This window comes from Equus przewalskii, chromosome 2 (genome assembly GCF_037783145.1).
Source record: "Equus przewalskii isolate Varuska chromosome 2, EquPr2, whole genome shotgun sequence".
In the NCBI taxonomy this organism is placed as follows: domain Eukaryota; kingdom Metazoa; phylum Chordata; class Mammalia; order Perissodactyla; family Equidae; genus Equus; species Equus przewalskii.
In genome coordinates, this window is record NC_091832.1 from 29,115,505 (window position 1) to 29,130,862 (window position 15,358).

A 15,358-nucleotide genomic window follows, 5' to 3' on the forward strand; every position below is an offset into this window, starting at 1 on the left:
AAATTTACTCTAGAGGAAAGACTCTGGAGGAGTGCCCAAAGTTCTACCCCCCACCATCTCATAACATTTTAAGGTAAGAAAAGAGAAGGCATAAAATAGCAAATTTAATGGATACTGAATCTAATCTAGGTATCATATGATAGATGAATTTAGGGGGTATTCTCTGACATTGGGACCAGAAGCCTTTGTTAAAATATAAATGGTAAGAATAGGTGTCTAAATGATTAAATTTGTGGGCTGGGGGGTAGGAAGTAGACTGGTGGGTGGTGGAAACATCCACTTGCTGGCTTCTATTTCTTTTGGGAGAAGCACCTGTGAGGAGGGAGGGAACAGGGGCATAAACAGGACTGAGAAGAATGGGGAGGATTTGAAGAGCTGATACAGAGAATGAAAGAGAAATCTGACTGGAAACATAGTGAAAGTGCTGAGATTTAAATTTACAAGCGGCAAACAGTACGTTTGTACAGTTTTCTCCAATGGATATCTGTATGTTAAAAGTAACTCCATTATGATACTGCCAATTTCCAAATGTGAATGACTCTTCATTTATATTTTAACAAAGACTTTTGGCACTAATTGCAAATACAATCAATTTTTAGATATGAGATATTCTTAAATCTTCAGTTACTTTATTATTTTAAAAAGACTTGCTGCATATTTTAGTAAAATATATCAACGGAAGTATCATCTGACATGAATGAAAAAGGACTAGAGTTAGCCAGATATGTCCCACCCCAATTTCATCAAAGAAACGAGAAACTAACTGTATCTCAGTTATAATCATATAATGAGAGGTACCACTTTCACATGCATTAAGTGTTGTCTGGCAGCTTATTTTATAAACATCTATTGTTACAGCACAGAGGCTGTGTGAGTTCAATAACTTCCTTGTTTACTTAATTTTGTTTCCTTCTGTTTTCTTTTTGAGATATTTAAGCATTGTATCATCAATAATATTTTGTCCTTTATCCTTCAGGATATATTTTGAATAAAGGCAAGGGTTAATGCCTTTGCCATCACGACTCTTTGAACAGTCCAGACCTATACATTTAATATGAATTATCAATGAAATGCAATTAATTGTATGCTGATTTAATAAATGTGTGACTTTGATGTATATGAAAAAATAATATAGATTAACATTTGACTTTTTTCAGGAGCTGCTAAACCATTAAATGACAAGAAAACTTTGTAAATGAAACATTAAGGCTGTTAAATTTAACTTTAATTTTGTTGCTTGTACCAACATATTTTCCCAAGAAATTGATTTCTAAAATGGTCATAGATATCAATAAAAAGTAGTATTTCAGGGCCAGCCCCATGGCTTAGTGGTTAAGGTCGGCATGCTCTGCCTTGGCCACCTGGGTTCGTGGGCCTGGATCCCAGGGCGTGGACCTACGTGGTGTCAGCCATGCTGTTGTGGCAACCCATATAAAAAATAAAGGAAGATTGGCACAGATGTTAGCTCAGGGTTAATCTTCCTCAAGGAAAAAAAGAGGCAGATTGGCAACCGATGTTAGCTCAAGGTGACTCTTCTTCAGGAAAAAAAAAGTAGTATTTCAAAAATGAGACAACAAAAAGAGGCACAGGGCCTTGTTGTGATTTTGTGAAAGTGCCACCTCTGCCAGTTTATAAAGCTTGTCCTGCTTCCTGGTCCATACCACCTACTTCCTACACTCAACTGTCCTCTCAGTATGGTCAAAGACTGTGTCTTGTGTACTGTTGAATCATCACGGCCTAACACAGGAACTGGTACATAGTAGATTCCAACCCTTTTGTGTGTGTGTGAAGATTGGCCCTGACCTAACGTCTGTTCCCAAGCTTTTTTTTCTTCTTCTCCCCAAAGCCCCCCAGTACATAGTTGTATTTTCTAGTTGTAGGTCCTTCCAGTTCTGCTTTATGGGATGCTGCCTCAGCATGGCTTGATGAGCGGTGCTACGTCTGCGCCCAGGATCCGAACTGGTGAAGCCCTGGGCTGGTAAAGTGGAGCACCCGAACTTAACCACTTGACCATGGAGCCAGCCCCCCAACCCATTTTTTGAATGAATAAATGATAGTAGCAAAAACACTGCTGCCTAAATCCACCCTCTGCTAGGAAGGGGGGCAGTTAATGAGATTAGAAATAATTAATGGTCAGGATAATATTATATGGATACATTTAATCTTAATTCTGAAATTGAATAGCTCTTTCCCATTCTGCAGAAGGAAGGAGACTTAGGACCAGCTGGCCAAAGCCCAGGAACTGTCCCTGAAACAAGAGTCACAGAGTCCCCATGTTGAAGCAGGGATCATCTGGTCAAACTCTTTCATTTTACCTATGGGGGAACTGAACGCATAGAGAATAAAGTGACTTCTCACACATACACTCCCACACATACCCCATTTCTCAAAGCGATGAAGCTTTGGAGTCAGATTACACAGGAAAGGAGTCAAAGTAGGAGAATTCCCTCCTGTTTATTGGCCATACCTTCTGCCCTGCCCCCAACCATATCGAGGGGCCCAATCCCTTGGAAGAGCTTCAGAGATGGGAAGAGAAGGTGGGATGAGGACGCAGAGCTCCAGGCTCAGTGGCCACACTCCTTCCAGACAGTAGCTGTGTCCTACATGGGTTCCATCTTCACCTCCAGCCTCTCTGGTCCCTAACAAGAGGACAGACTACTTGCCTCTCCCTAACTCTTCCTCCAACCCACCCTTCCCTCAGGCATCTAAACTAGAGGCCAAGGGCTAGAGTTGGGAGAGCTGTCTGGGTAGGATTTAACCCAGCATCCAGCCTATCACCATCAGAAGAAATATAGGAATCCAGATTCCTGCAGGAAAGAAAGAAATCATTATAAAACAGGATTAGGAGGCTCTGGGAGCCTGGGAAACTTTTTAGGCTTAGATATTCCACTTTGGGGGATTATTTAGTAATCCATTCCTGCATTCCTTCAACAAAGCTATCCTGGGACTGACTGTGCCAGTCCCTCGGTTAGATTAGGGGCGAGGCAGATGGAGATACAGAGATGAAATGCACTCTCTAGGGGCTGGCCCAGTGGCACAGCGGTTAAGTGCACACGTTCCACGCCAGTTTGGATCCCGGGTGCAGACATGGCACCGCTTGACAAGCCATGCTCTGGTAGGCATCCCACATAGAAAGTAGAGGAAGATGGGCACGGATGTGAGCTCAGGGCCAGTCTTCCTCAGCAAAAAGGTGAGGATTGGCAGATGTTAGCTCAGGGCTAATCTTCCTCAAAAAAATAAAATAAAATGTAAAAAAAAAAAAAAGAAATGCACTCTCTAGTTCAATGTGGACCCCACTCAATCCCCCTCACTTGCTGTTACCTGCCTGGCCTGTATCTTGAAATTTCAGTCCCTACTCTAATTTATTTCTGGATAGTCTCGGGTTCTGATGAGGTATAAAACTCTATGACTGACAACCACTCCACAATGACAACTCTGCCGTGTACTGCCAAGGAAGCTGAGACTCTGAGAGGGTAACTGACTTCTCCTAAGTCATAGAGTTGAGCAGAGACAGGATCCAAGACCAGCACCTGCCAGAACCCAATGTGCACCTGCAGACCCTGGAGCAACCACCAGAACTTCATCACAGCGATCCTGTGTACCAACCTGCCAAACTCCTGCTGCTGGAGGCATTGGACTCTAAAACCACATAGAAAGAAAAATTGAGCTTGAGGAGCCATCCTGACAGGACAAGGCCAGCATGTTCCCATCATTTCAAGATTGGGCAAAAGCGCTGACCACTTGTTGAAGCTGGGACTCAGAAGGGTGTGATGACGAACCTTCTGCCTCTAATAAGAATGGACTTACTAAGGAGATAGGTTTTCCCATGAGGGTTGGAGTTTTGGAGGACTGTCATGGAAGAAAGAAGGGAGAGACTGTTCAGACCAGCAAGGAGGATTTACAAAGGCAGGCTGTCACAAGGGACAAACAGACTGGGAGAAGAGTGAGCTGGTGTGGCAGGAAAGGTGGGAGGAGAGAAGCAGAGACAACTCAGACCAGAAGTTTAATAAGTTTAATAAGTCAGAAAGGACCGGGTGAGGGGAGGGGACCTCTCCTGAGCAGACGGGGAGTCCAGGGAAAGCCAAGGGGGAGCCGAGGAGGATATGGGCTTGGGGAGGAGACTTGGATTTAGGAAAGAATGTGAGGGCATGAAGGGAGGAGGGGGCTCAGTGAAGGGTCGGGGTCTCTGAGCAGGTCAGTGGGAGGCTCTGGAAGACAAGTCAGGGAGGCCCCCAAATGATCCAGTTACCGCTTATTCGGATGGGCCCGAACACCATCCAGAGGGCTCTGTTCTCCATGCCCTCCTGCTCTCGGATCTCCCAGGCTCGATTCCTCCCGGGCGGACTCTTCTGACTACAGGTCTGTGGGGACACGAGCATAAGGGTGACAAGACCCCCGACCTCGGGCGGGCCTATGCAGGAGGCCCCAGGTAGATGCAGGCCGTTCACCAAGATCCCGCCCTTTAGGTCAACCCCAGCCTCCTCACCCCCACAAGCCACGCCCCCGGCAGGTTAGGCCAATCCCCCGCACCGCTGTCCCCCAGGTACCGCCTTAGTCCCGCCCCCAGGATGCCGGCATTGCCGGGAGGTGGCTCGCCGGCGCGGCACCCCGGAGCTGCCCGGCAGGCACAGGCTGCGGCGACGGGCGTGGGCCCCCGGGGCTGCCCGCTCACCGGCTGGCACGGGCGCCCCGCCCGCTTGTCGCTCAGAGTCACTCGGCCGTGCAGGTAGAGCGTATCGCTGGTCAAGAAGCGGAACAGGTTGAAGGCCGGCGTCACCTCTAGAGAGACCCCGTTGGCCCCCAGGCCCTGGAGCAGCTGGCTGCTGACTGGGCAGCTGTGGGGAGAGGCAGCGTCGTCAACTGTTAGGAGCCCCGGCTCGGGGCCACGGTGTGGATGGACAAACAGTGATTTCCCCCTTTCTGCTTGTCCTGTATGGGTGTAGATGCTGGGTTTCGCGCTGGGAACTTTACTTGCATTATTTCATTTCATCCTCAGATCAATCCTAGAAGGAAGACAATACTTTCCCTCCCTTCTTTCCCCTTTCTTCTCTTCCTTTTTTTTTTCTTTTAACATCTTTTCTCTTCCTCTTTCTTTTCCTTTCTTCTCCTTCCCCTCCTCCTCCTCACTATTATTATTTTGACAGTGTGGTGCTAGTAAATTCAAGGTGAGATGACCTTTTATTTTTCTTCACTTTCATTTTATTTTTTTCTTTTTCTAAGTCTCTTTCCTTTCAATAAAGTTTGTTTCCTTTTTTTTTTTTAAGATTTTATTTTTCCTTTTTTCTCCCAAAGCCCCCCAGTACATAGTTGTGTATTTTTAGTTGTTGGTCCTTCTCGTTGTGGCATGAGGGATGCTGCTTCAGGATGGCTTGATGAGCAGTGCCATGTCCACGCCCAGGATCTGAACTGATGAAACCCTGGGCCACTGAACCAGAGCACATGAACTTAACCACTTGGCCACCGGCCTGGTCCCTAAAGTTTATTTCTTGACTGAGCCTAGTTTATCAGTGATTCCTTATTAGCAATAACTGTTCCAAATTGAAAAAGGAAAACTCAGTTACCGGTGACAATGTAGGGATTGATGGCAAACCGTGACAGACATGGAAAATTCTGAGCTAAAGGATTCAGAGCTAAGGGTCTGAACTGTCCACACTATTGTCACAGTAACTTTTTTTGAGATGACAATAACCTAAATGTAACTCTTTCACTATAACTGGTAATATTTGGATAGGCCTGTGGTGTAGGGTCCACGGGCAGAAAGAAATTCTTACTGTTACATAGGCTCCTTTCTAGGTGCTTAGGAGAATTAGGGAACATGAGTGAATAAAACAGAGCAAAACCTCCTATTCTCTTGTGGGTGAGGGGAGACGGACAATAACTAACTTAAAAATAAATGATCTTGTGTGATACAGTGTACAGTTAGGAGGTGATAAGTACATAGAAGAAAGGAATCGGGATCTAGAGTGGATGAATGGAACATAGTTTGCAATTTTAAATAGCATGGGTGGGGTGGGCTTCATTGAAATGGTGACATTTTAGCAACGACTTAAAGGAGATGAGAGTTTTCCATGTGAGTGTCAGGGAGTTGTGGGTTCCAGGAACAGAAACCAGCCAATGCAAAAACCTAAGGGACAGCAAATTACTTTCCCACCAAGTTACCTGTCCACACAGATGCTGCCTCCTGTAGGTATTAGGGAATTACCTCTCTGATCTCTGCCTCTTGTACTCTTCAAATCCCATTTAGCCTTTTTACCCCAGGGCCTTTATTCCAGGGCTCAAGTTCACCATCAATAAGTCCATTCTAGTTTCCCCCTTGATGGACCCTTTCTTTTTTAAAAATGAGGAAACTGAGTCTCAGAGAGGTTAAGTCAGGTGCCCAAGTTTCTTCAGGTAGCAGCCTGGCTCCATACCCTTAATCAGTAGGTTCTATTTCCTCCTGACAAAGGAGGAATTACATGCTAGGGCGGATTTGGTGGTGTTTCAGAACCTGGACTCTGGACCATGAATAGATCAACAGCGTGTCTGGTTAAGTCATTTACACTCTCTGAACCCCTCTTTAATCCCCTCATCTATACAGTGGAGGAAATAATACTTCAGAAGGTTGTTTTCAAAAATAAATGAGGCAATTAATGATTCACTGTGCTCTGTGAAGACTTGTTGTTAACATTAATCAAATACAACCTAGAAGTCAGGAGACCCAGCTACTTCCTTAGACGGTGAGCTGTTGAGGGTAAGGACTTAGTCTTACTTATTTCTATGTCTCCGGCACTTAGCAAGGTTTGCCACTTACCAACTATGTGAACTGAGCCTCAGTTTCTCCATCTATAAAATGGGAATAAACATATAACACTCATACAGTGTGTTGTGAGGCTTAAATGAGTTAATATATGTGAAGTGATTCGAACAGTGCCACGCATGGAGTAAATGCTATGTCGGAATTAGCTGTGATTAGCTATTAAATGTAATGCATGTCAAATGTATAACATAGTGTATAGCACTCAGAAATGTTAGTTTTTGTTTTTTACTTTTATCATTGTAGACCCTCAATAATTGTTTGAGGAAAGAAAAAAAGGAATGAATGTCATTTATTGGCTGTAATCTTGGACAGGTGTTAATCCCCCTGTACCTTAATTTACTCATCTGCAAAATGGGAGTGATAATAATACTTGCATTAATTCAATAAACATTCACCCAGCATGTACCTTCTCCCAGTGCTTAGGTACCATGGATACAGAGAGGAGTGACAGGATCTGTGCACATGGGTACAAAAGCACCTGGCACAAGCCACAGTCCAAAAGATAATATGGCACTGGCAGGATGTTACTGAGGCCTTATAGACACTTACCTCTCCTTCACAAAGTGGTAGGTGTCCTTAACAGTACCCATCCTGGAGATGTTGGAGCTGGCAAAGACCTCATTGGCCACAAGGGCAAATCTGTCTGGATCACTGCTTGTGGCTCTGAGGACCACGTAGAGAGGCTTGCCAAGGGGAGCTGGTCTGTTCCCAAGTGGAGATGAGAGCTGAGGGTCCGTGAAGATGCCCAGGATGACGATGGTGTCCCCAGTGCCTGGAACATGGATGGTGATATATCTGGAAAGGGATAGGAGTTAGACCCTCACCACAACACCCTAGAGGGAGGGACACTCACTCACCTTCTGCCTTGCACCCAAGGTCACGAGCACTGGTAGCCATAGAGAATAAGGGGAGGAGAGGAGCAAATCTGCTAACCTGCCTCCGGGACCTCCTAAAAAGTGAGGGCCCACCTCACTGATCCCCAGACCTAGCGCCCTTGAAGCCATCCAAGCCATCCTACTCCATTTATATAAGCAATCCATAATGAATTGTGTCATAGAAACATCTTTTTTCTTCCACTAATGCTTTGAGTCTCAGTCTAAGAGGTACCTATGATTAGTGGGGTGAGCATGGGGAGGCCAACATCCTGAGGGTTTTGACCACTTTTGCCTGGATTTGAGGTAGCACTAGGAACTCAGGAGTTTCCGCAGGGCCCAGCCTGAGAGGGAGATAGAGCAGAACTGACAGGAAGGAGACCACTGGGTAAGGGTCGCTCTGGCTGACATTCACCACCAGAGGATACGTGCAGCTTAAGCACAGCATCGTCAAGTCAGTATTGGTGAAGCCAGGGAGAACCTGCAGAAGCTGCACCTCCAGAGAATAAAGGGCGTGGCTGCTGTTGGTCTAGAAAAGACAGGGAGGGGCCGTTACCCTCAGATCTCCAGGGGAAACCTTCGCCCATACTTGTTGGCTGCAAGTGGTTTATTTAAAAGCAATGGCTAAAGTTTACTAAGCATGGGCTGTATGCCAGGTGCCGTTGCCTAACCACAACTTTCTGAGGAAGATTCTGTTATTAGTCCCATTTTACAGAAGAGCGAACTGGGGCTTAGAAAGTTAAAAGATGCCCAGAGCAAGTACAAGAGCCAGAATTCAACATCTCTCTGATTCCAGAGCCCGTGTTCTTAACCTCTGTGCCAGTGGTTCTCAAATTTCAGTGTACATCTTAGAATCCCTTGGAAAAAAAATAAAAGAGTAAGCATTGGGGTGCTTCTTAAAAGTGCCACGTCCTGATCCCTAGCCCAAGATTTGGATATCTTTTTGGTATTTTATTGTTTCCTCAGGATCTTTTAAAAGAATCAAAAGATTTGTTGCTGTAAATAAAGCACTTTATTAAAAAGAACACTGATAGAGATTTCTAGGGGCATAGCCATGGACTTACCTATCGCATGTTGAAACTGCCAACTCTGTTCCAGGACCTAAGCAAGAGACCCCATGAAGCTCTGTGTGGCAAAACTAGAGATAACGGTAAACACTGAAAGGAACTAAATCACCCTTTTAGGACAAACTCTAGTTTTCAAACTGAGCCTGTGGGACCCAGGGCCTCCTTAAAGGGGCGTAACCGCCCACTTAGGTGTTGGGGGGACAGCTAACCCAGTGAGGCGATCTTCTTCCTCCCCCATTCAGTCAAAACAGCTCTGTTTTTCTATGTTTATGTTTATATTCGGCTTTTGTGTAAGCTCTCTTCCAAAGAAAGGAGGCAGCAGCACTGGTGAGTAGTCAGGAGCACAAACCAGCTCTGTTAAGAGCTAGCTGTGATACTTGGGAAAATCTCTCAACTTCTCTGAGCCTAAGATTGCTCATCTCTAAAATGGGAACTTCACAGGACTATTGTGAAAATTTAATGAGATGATGCATGCAAAAAAGATTTTGACGCATGGCACATGGTAAGAAATTAATAAATATTGGTTTTGGTTGTGGTTATTTTTTTTTTTTAAAGATTTTATTTTTTCCTTTTTCTCCCCAAAGCCCCCCGGTACATAGTTGTGTATTCTTCATTGTGGGTTCTTCTAGCTGTGGCATGTGGGACGCTGCCTCAGCGTGTCTGATGTGCAGTGCCATGTCCGCGCCCAGGATTCGAACCAACGAAACACTGGGCCACCTGCAGTGGAGCGCGCAAACTTAACCACTCGGCCACGGGGCCAGCCCCAATGGTTGTGATTATTTTAAAGGGTTCTGTGGCTGACAGATTTGGAAACCAATATCCCAGTCCATCAAACATGGCACCATCTATAAGGGCAGTCCCAGTCTGATGGGGTACAACATGGTCTTTTCCCCCAAAAAAAGACTGGTTTGATGGCGAAGACTTGACTCCATTCTGGAGAATTATTCCTCAGTCAGATGGAAATGGTCGCTGAGGCCAATCGCTCATTTCCCAGGCCCCCCACACCACCACTTATCCCCTCTTCCTATCAGGTGGTCCCCCCAGCTTGCTTACAGAGAGGTGGAGTCCACAAGTTGACCTCCTTCTTCTCCATTCTGAAGACCTGGACGCGGTGACCTTCCTCTATCTTGCTGACACTGGAGCATCCTGAGAAGGCACCTGAGAAGTTCCAGTGGTGAGTCTTCAGGAAGCAGCTGATCAGGACCACCTCAATTTTCTGCGGCTGGCAGTGCAGAGCCACCAACAACGTGGACAGTTCTGCAGGAGAACAACAGCCAGGACAGGGGCCTCCTGAGGCTCCTGGGACAATGTTATGGGAAGGGATACTAGTTCTAATCCGGGTGGAAGAGACACTGGGGATACTAGCCCAACCCACAATGACTCCCTGAAACAGAGTCCCCTCACAGGAGGTGAGACGCCCACACCATGATGGCACTGGGGGACCCTGATCCCTGGCCTTCACCGATCCACTCAGAATCTCTTTCCCAGGAACTGAGCCTAAAAGGAGGCAGTATAAATCGTGAGTATTGTGAGGCAGCAATTTTCGGTCACGTGGGCTGAGAGGTAGGACAAACCAGTGTGTGGAGAGAGGAACAAAGCAGGTGCAGGTGCAGAATGGGGAGAGCAAGATGGAGAAGAGAGAAGCGACTTCCTGGTTCCTGCCATATCCACCGTTCCAAGTCCCAGTCCCTGGACATCCTTGTTGGAGCCTACCCTTGGCCTCCACAAGACACCCTTATAATGAGTTCTCCTGTTTTCCCTTAGCCAGCCCAATTGGTTTCTGTTACTTATCTGGCAAGATTATTTTTGGAGGTATTGATTTGTTTTGTTCTTTGATTTCCCTCTCATTCCAATACGTAGCCTGGGCCTTGGGGGTTTTGGAGGGGCCTAAACTGCTTCAGTCAGTGGCTCTATCTCGTAAAAGCCTGAACTTGAGAAAGACAGGCCGAGGGAGGGGAGGGAGGGGGCGCCTTTGAGAGCCATGAGGGAGAGAGGTCAGTCTTCACGTCCTCTTTAGGACATTTTAGTTTCATGAGCCAACAAATTTTGTTTTATTTTGTTTCATGTTTTCAATTTTGTTTGTTTGTTTTGCTCAAGCCAGTTAGAGTTGCTTTTCTGCCCCAGCACCACAAGGTGTCCTGCTAAATGTCCAACACGAGTGCTTTTTTGGTGTTGAATGAGAAGGTTAATACTTAACCCTCACCCCTTCTTTCTGTGCCTGCTGTTTCCACACTTTCTATTGAATTTGGGATGACCTGCTTAAAAATTAGCCGTTAAAAAGGAAAACGGAGCGGAAATAGTAGCGTAAGACATTTCTGGACTTGTTTCATTACTTTGAATGTAAAAATTTCTTTTCCTTTGCTCTTTTAAAAAGCTCACTCTTTATATCTTGGCAGGCGTGTTTGGTCAGAGTGACGGGCTGCAATTCAAGGGCAGATGCTTTGTACCAGTGTGTGTTGCAGGGGGAGCTGAAGTCAATCACAGAAATTTCTGCTATTGTAATCCATAGCATATTGTGATACGGAGCGCCAAATGATAACATTAACAATAGCTAATACTCAAACATTAATGCTGTGAGGTACATGTGCTCTTATTATCCCCGGAAGAAGAAAAGGAAGCATAGTTCAAACCCAGACAGTGTATCTTGCAGAGTCCCTGTTTACTCACAGGGGAACAAATTAACACAGAAAGAAAAGCTGGCTCATCCTCAGTGCATGAAAACACAAGCATAGACTTTATATTTCCTGTGGAGGGACACATGCAGCGTTTTACAAGTGGGCACGTAACCCCCATCTCACCAAGAGAGGTGGTTGAGATAGGTAGGGACAACCCTCTAATGAGCCAATACCTACCCAGGGTTTGACTAAAATGCCCCCGGGCTGGACGGGTCATCCCAGTCACTTCTATCTCACCCAGCCCCACTCAGCTCTCATCTGAATTCTCCTCCTCTGCAACAGGGTATATTCCAAGGGGCTACATTAATGTTCCTCAGAAGGAGGATTCTGGGGACAGACACTCCTGGAAAACTCCCGCTACAATCTGCTTTCAAAATCTGACTTAAAAGTCACAGTGGACAGTGGAATATTAAATATTGAAGGCTCTGAAAAGTCCTGCAGTCAAGAAGCAGTTTTGTTTAATCCAGTGTTTCCCAAATATATTTTTTGACAACAGAACCCTTTTTTTTTTAGTGTAATGTCTATTGAAATCCCATAGCACTGGCGTCCCACAAAATACATTTTGGAAAATACTGGTCCATACAGTAAGCACTGCTTAGTTTTGAATGTAAGAGAAGCTTTATCCCAAGGCTGGATCATCCAACAGACCAAAGCAGGAATGCCAAAGAAATATTTTTTGAAGGAATTTGATATTTAAAACAGCAGAGCAGTCATTTTAGGAAAATCGGGATTTTGTTAAATTGAAATGTTTTGGGGGAGTTAGAATTATTTTGACTGTAGAGGACATGTCGGGGGGACAACATCATCTTTTCGGTTCCCAGGACCCAGCTTCCATGCGGCTAGCGTGTGGGCCTGGGAGATTGCTGCAGCACCTAGGGGAGGCCCTGTGAACTCCGGCTTTCTGAAATATCTGCCACACTGGTCTTGCCCCAACAATAAGATTTCTGCCTCAGTTTCCCTGCCTAGCCCTCCAAGCCTCCGCTGGCGCTACAGCCTTTGTCTTTGGTAGATTATCAACTCCTCTCTTGAGGAAGTTTTAATCTCTGGCCAGCAGTTGGAGTCCTGGGGGTTGGGGGTCGATGAATTGTCTGTTCCACTTCTGCTACAGACTGAATGTTTGTGTCCTCCCGAAATCCATACGTTAAATCCTAACGCCCAATGTGATAGTATCAGGAGGTGGGGCCTTTGGGAGTTGATTCGGTCATGAGGGTTGAGCCCTCATGAATGGGAGTAGTGACCTTATAAAAGAGACCTCAGAGAGCTCCCTTGCCCCTTCCACCATGTGAAGACACGGTGAGAAGATAACTGTCTATGAACCAGGCAGGGGACCCCCACCAGACGCTGAATCAGCCAGTGCCCTGATCTTGAACTTCAAGCCTCCAGAACCATGAGACATTTCTGTTGTTTATAAGCCACCCAGTGTATGGTATTCTGTTATAGCAGCCTGAACAGACTAAAACAAACTCATATGCGCAGTTGCCTGTCCTCTCATAGACATCACCTCTAACCGGATGGACTCTTTTTTTTTTTTTTTTTTTGAGGAAGATTAGCCCTGAGCTAACATCTGCTACCAATCCTCCTCTTTTTGCTGAGGAAGACTGGCCCTAAGCTAATATCCATGCCCATCTTCCTCTACTTTATATGTGGGATGCCTACCACAGCATGGCTTGCCAAGTGGTGCCATGTCTGCACCAGGGATCTGAACCAGTGAACCCTAAGCCGCCAAAGCAGAATGTGCAAACTTAACTGCTGCGCCGCCAGGCCAGCCCCAGGATGGACTCTTTAGGTGTTAGTGTCTGATCAACCTCACGAGCCCTCCCGTACCCTTTGGACGCACATTCCTCTGGGCCTTCACAGATTTATGAGGTCCGCTCTGGCCCCCATCTCTTCTTTGCTGTACTGACATGAGTTCCTTCAGACTTACCTGAGTGAGCGTAGTAGCTGTCATTGCACATACAAACACCCCTGCTAGCTGGGTACTCATCCAGAGCACAGACTCCTGCTCTGGGACTACTGCTCTGGGTGTGTTTAGGGGAAGCTTGACTGGCCCCAGTCTTGGCAGAGGATTTTGTTGTCCCTGAGGAGCTGAGGATACGGGCTGTTGAATGAGCAGCTGTTGTCTCAGGTGACTGAGCTGTTGCAGTGCCAGTACTTGGGGCTGATTCCAGTAGATGGGAAGGTGTCTGTGTGGCGGTGTTGTGATGTGTTTCAGACAGCGTTCTCATCGTGGGGGCTGTTGCTGGGGTTGGAGGCGCAGCTGTAGTTTCCCCTTCCTGAGTTCCAGACATGGTTGTTCCAACACCAGTTGTCCCCAGGGTGGTCATGGTTAGTGAAGTGGTGCAGATAACTGCACTGGTTGTCACGGGTAGAGATTCTTTTGCCTCAGTGATTTTGTTCAATGTGGTTGGGGATATTGTTGTAGCTGACTCCTCAGAGACAGTGGCTGTCATGGACCCTGATCATGTAACATCATTGCCTGCTGTGTTTAATGCTGTTGCAGCTGTGATAGTGGCTGACTTCTGTGAGTAAGTGCACAGTGATGATTCCAATCCATTGACTATGGAGCTTGATGCTAATGCGGCTGCAGTTGGAGCTCTCTGATTTTGTTTCGGGGTCTCAGCTGAAGTGGCCATGCTGGATGAGGCCGTGATTCTGGATGTCCCTCCCTGGTCCTTCAACAGAGAAGTCATCGTGGAATTTGACAGTGTTGTGCCCTTGGGGGTTGTGGTGAAAGTTGTATTTAATCTCTCCTCCTGAGCCTCATGTCCTGGGTTGTCTGCTCAGTGGACCCAGCGGAGCTGCTGCCTAGTGGTGAAGTCAGAGGAGTAGCTGGTGTATGCTTCTGGGACTCAGACTCTGTTGTCCTCCTGGTTGCTGGTGAGGTATGAGGTGGAACTGTAGGGTCGTTGTCTCTCCCATTCTTGGACAGAGCTGAAGTTGTGGATGAATCTACAGTTCCCTTAGGCGCAGAGACTTTTGTGGAGGCTGTTGTATCTGACTCCATCCCCCAGGTTGTAATAATGCCTGTAAAAACAAAAACAAAGAGAAACTAATACACCTGTTCCCTCCACCAATCCAGATTCTCAGATGTTCTCACTTACCAAGTATCCTTATTGGAAGATTCAATAAAAATAATATCAATACCAACTCCATTATTACTGGCTCGCATTCATTTATGTGCCAGCTTTGTGCTAATAGATCTCAGCTAATGCGTGCCAGGGAGAGTGGGTTTAACTAGAGCTGGCAACTATGTCTCATTCGCCTCGATGATTGTCCGAGAAGGAGAGTCAGCAAAAGGCAGAAATCTGTTATTGCATTTAGTCTCTGCTTTCTTTCCTTTCTTTCTTTCTTTTTTTTTAGAAAAATTGGCCCTGAGCTAACATCTGTTGCCAATCTTTTTTTTCTTCTTCTTCTCTCCAAAGCCCCCCAGTACATAGTTGTATATTCTAGTTGTAGGTCCTTCTGGTTGTGCTATGTGGGACGCCTCCTTAGCATGGCTTGATGAGCAGTGCCATGTCCACACCCAGGATCCAAACCAGCAAAACCCTGGGCCACTGAAGCAGAGCGTGCGAACTTAACCACTCGGCCACAGGGCCGGCCCCTTGTTGTAGGCTTTTAATTAATAGAGGCCCTGATATGGGTTCCCCTACATTAAACTCAGCATGTATGGGGTTAAAACCAAGAGCACCCATCCCCTTTCCCAGCTTCATTAGTTACACTCATGTGTATATATCTGTTTCTTTAAACTTTGACTCCCTGAGCTTTACAACCAAATTGAAGTTACAAATTGTGAAAGCCCAGGTGGCCTCACTAAAGTTGACTCACACTAAAGTTTTGGCTCATCACTGGTCCTTGAAGTTTATTACAGCAAAACTAATGTCCAGAGAATATCAAGAAGCTAAAGTTTCCCAGGCCCCAACTCCTTGGCTTCCTGACACTGGAATCTAC

General features: G+C 46.1%; 1 protein-coding gene across 1 annotated transcript; it reads right to left on the bottom strand.

The window, feature by feature from the left end:
• Nucleotides 1-3,997: 3,997 nt before the first annotated feature.
• Nucleotides 3,998-14,709, bottom strand: LOC103556782 (uncharacterized). Its single transcript, XM_070610622.1, has 6 exons — nucleotides 14,512-14,709; nucleotides 13,335-14,434; nucleotides 9,789-9,992; nucleotides 7,346-7,568; nucleotides 4,673-4,835; nucleotides 3,998-4,361 (listed from the first exon to the last, which is right to left on the bottom strand). Exons 2-6 carry the CDS (start codon nucleotides 13,858-13,860, stop codon nucleotides 4,221-4,223), a joined length of 1,257 nt encoding a protein of 418 aa, XP_070466723.1. The 5' UTR covers nucleotides 13,861-14,434; nucleotides 14,512-14,709; the 3' UTR covers nucleotides 3,998-4,220.
• Nucleotides 14,710-15,358: the final 649 nt, after the last annotated feature.

What these genes read in the sequence shown, in the direction of transcription:
- LOC103556782 (XM_070610622.1), bottom strand. Translation starts at nt 13,860, where the DNA reads ATGACAGCCACTGTCTCTGAGGAGTCAGCTACAACAATATCCCCAACC. An exon ending in CAGCTACTACGCTCACTCAG is followed by an intron (nt 9,993 to 13,334) that starts GTAAGTCTGAAG and finishes GTTCTCCTGCAG; the next exon opens with AACTGTCCACGTTGTTGGTG. An exon ending in CGGGGCGCCCGTGCCAGCCG is followed by an intron (nt 4,362 to 4,672) that starts GTGAGCGGGCAG and finishes GTGTCCCCACAG; the next exon opens with ACCTGTAGTCAGAAGAGTCC.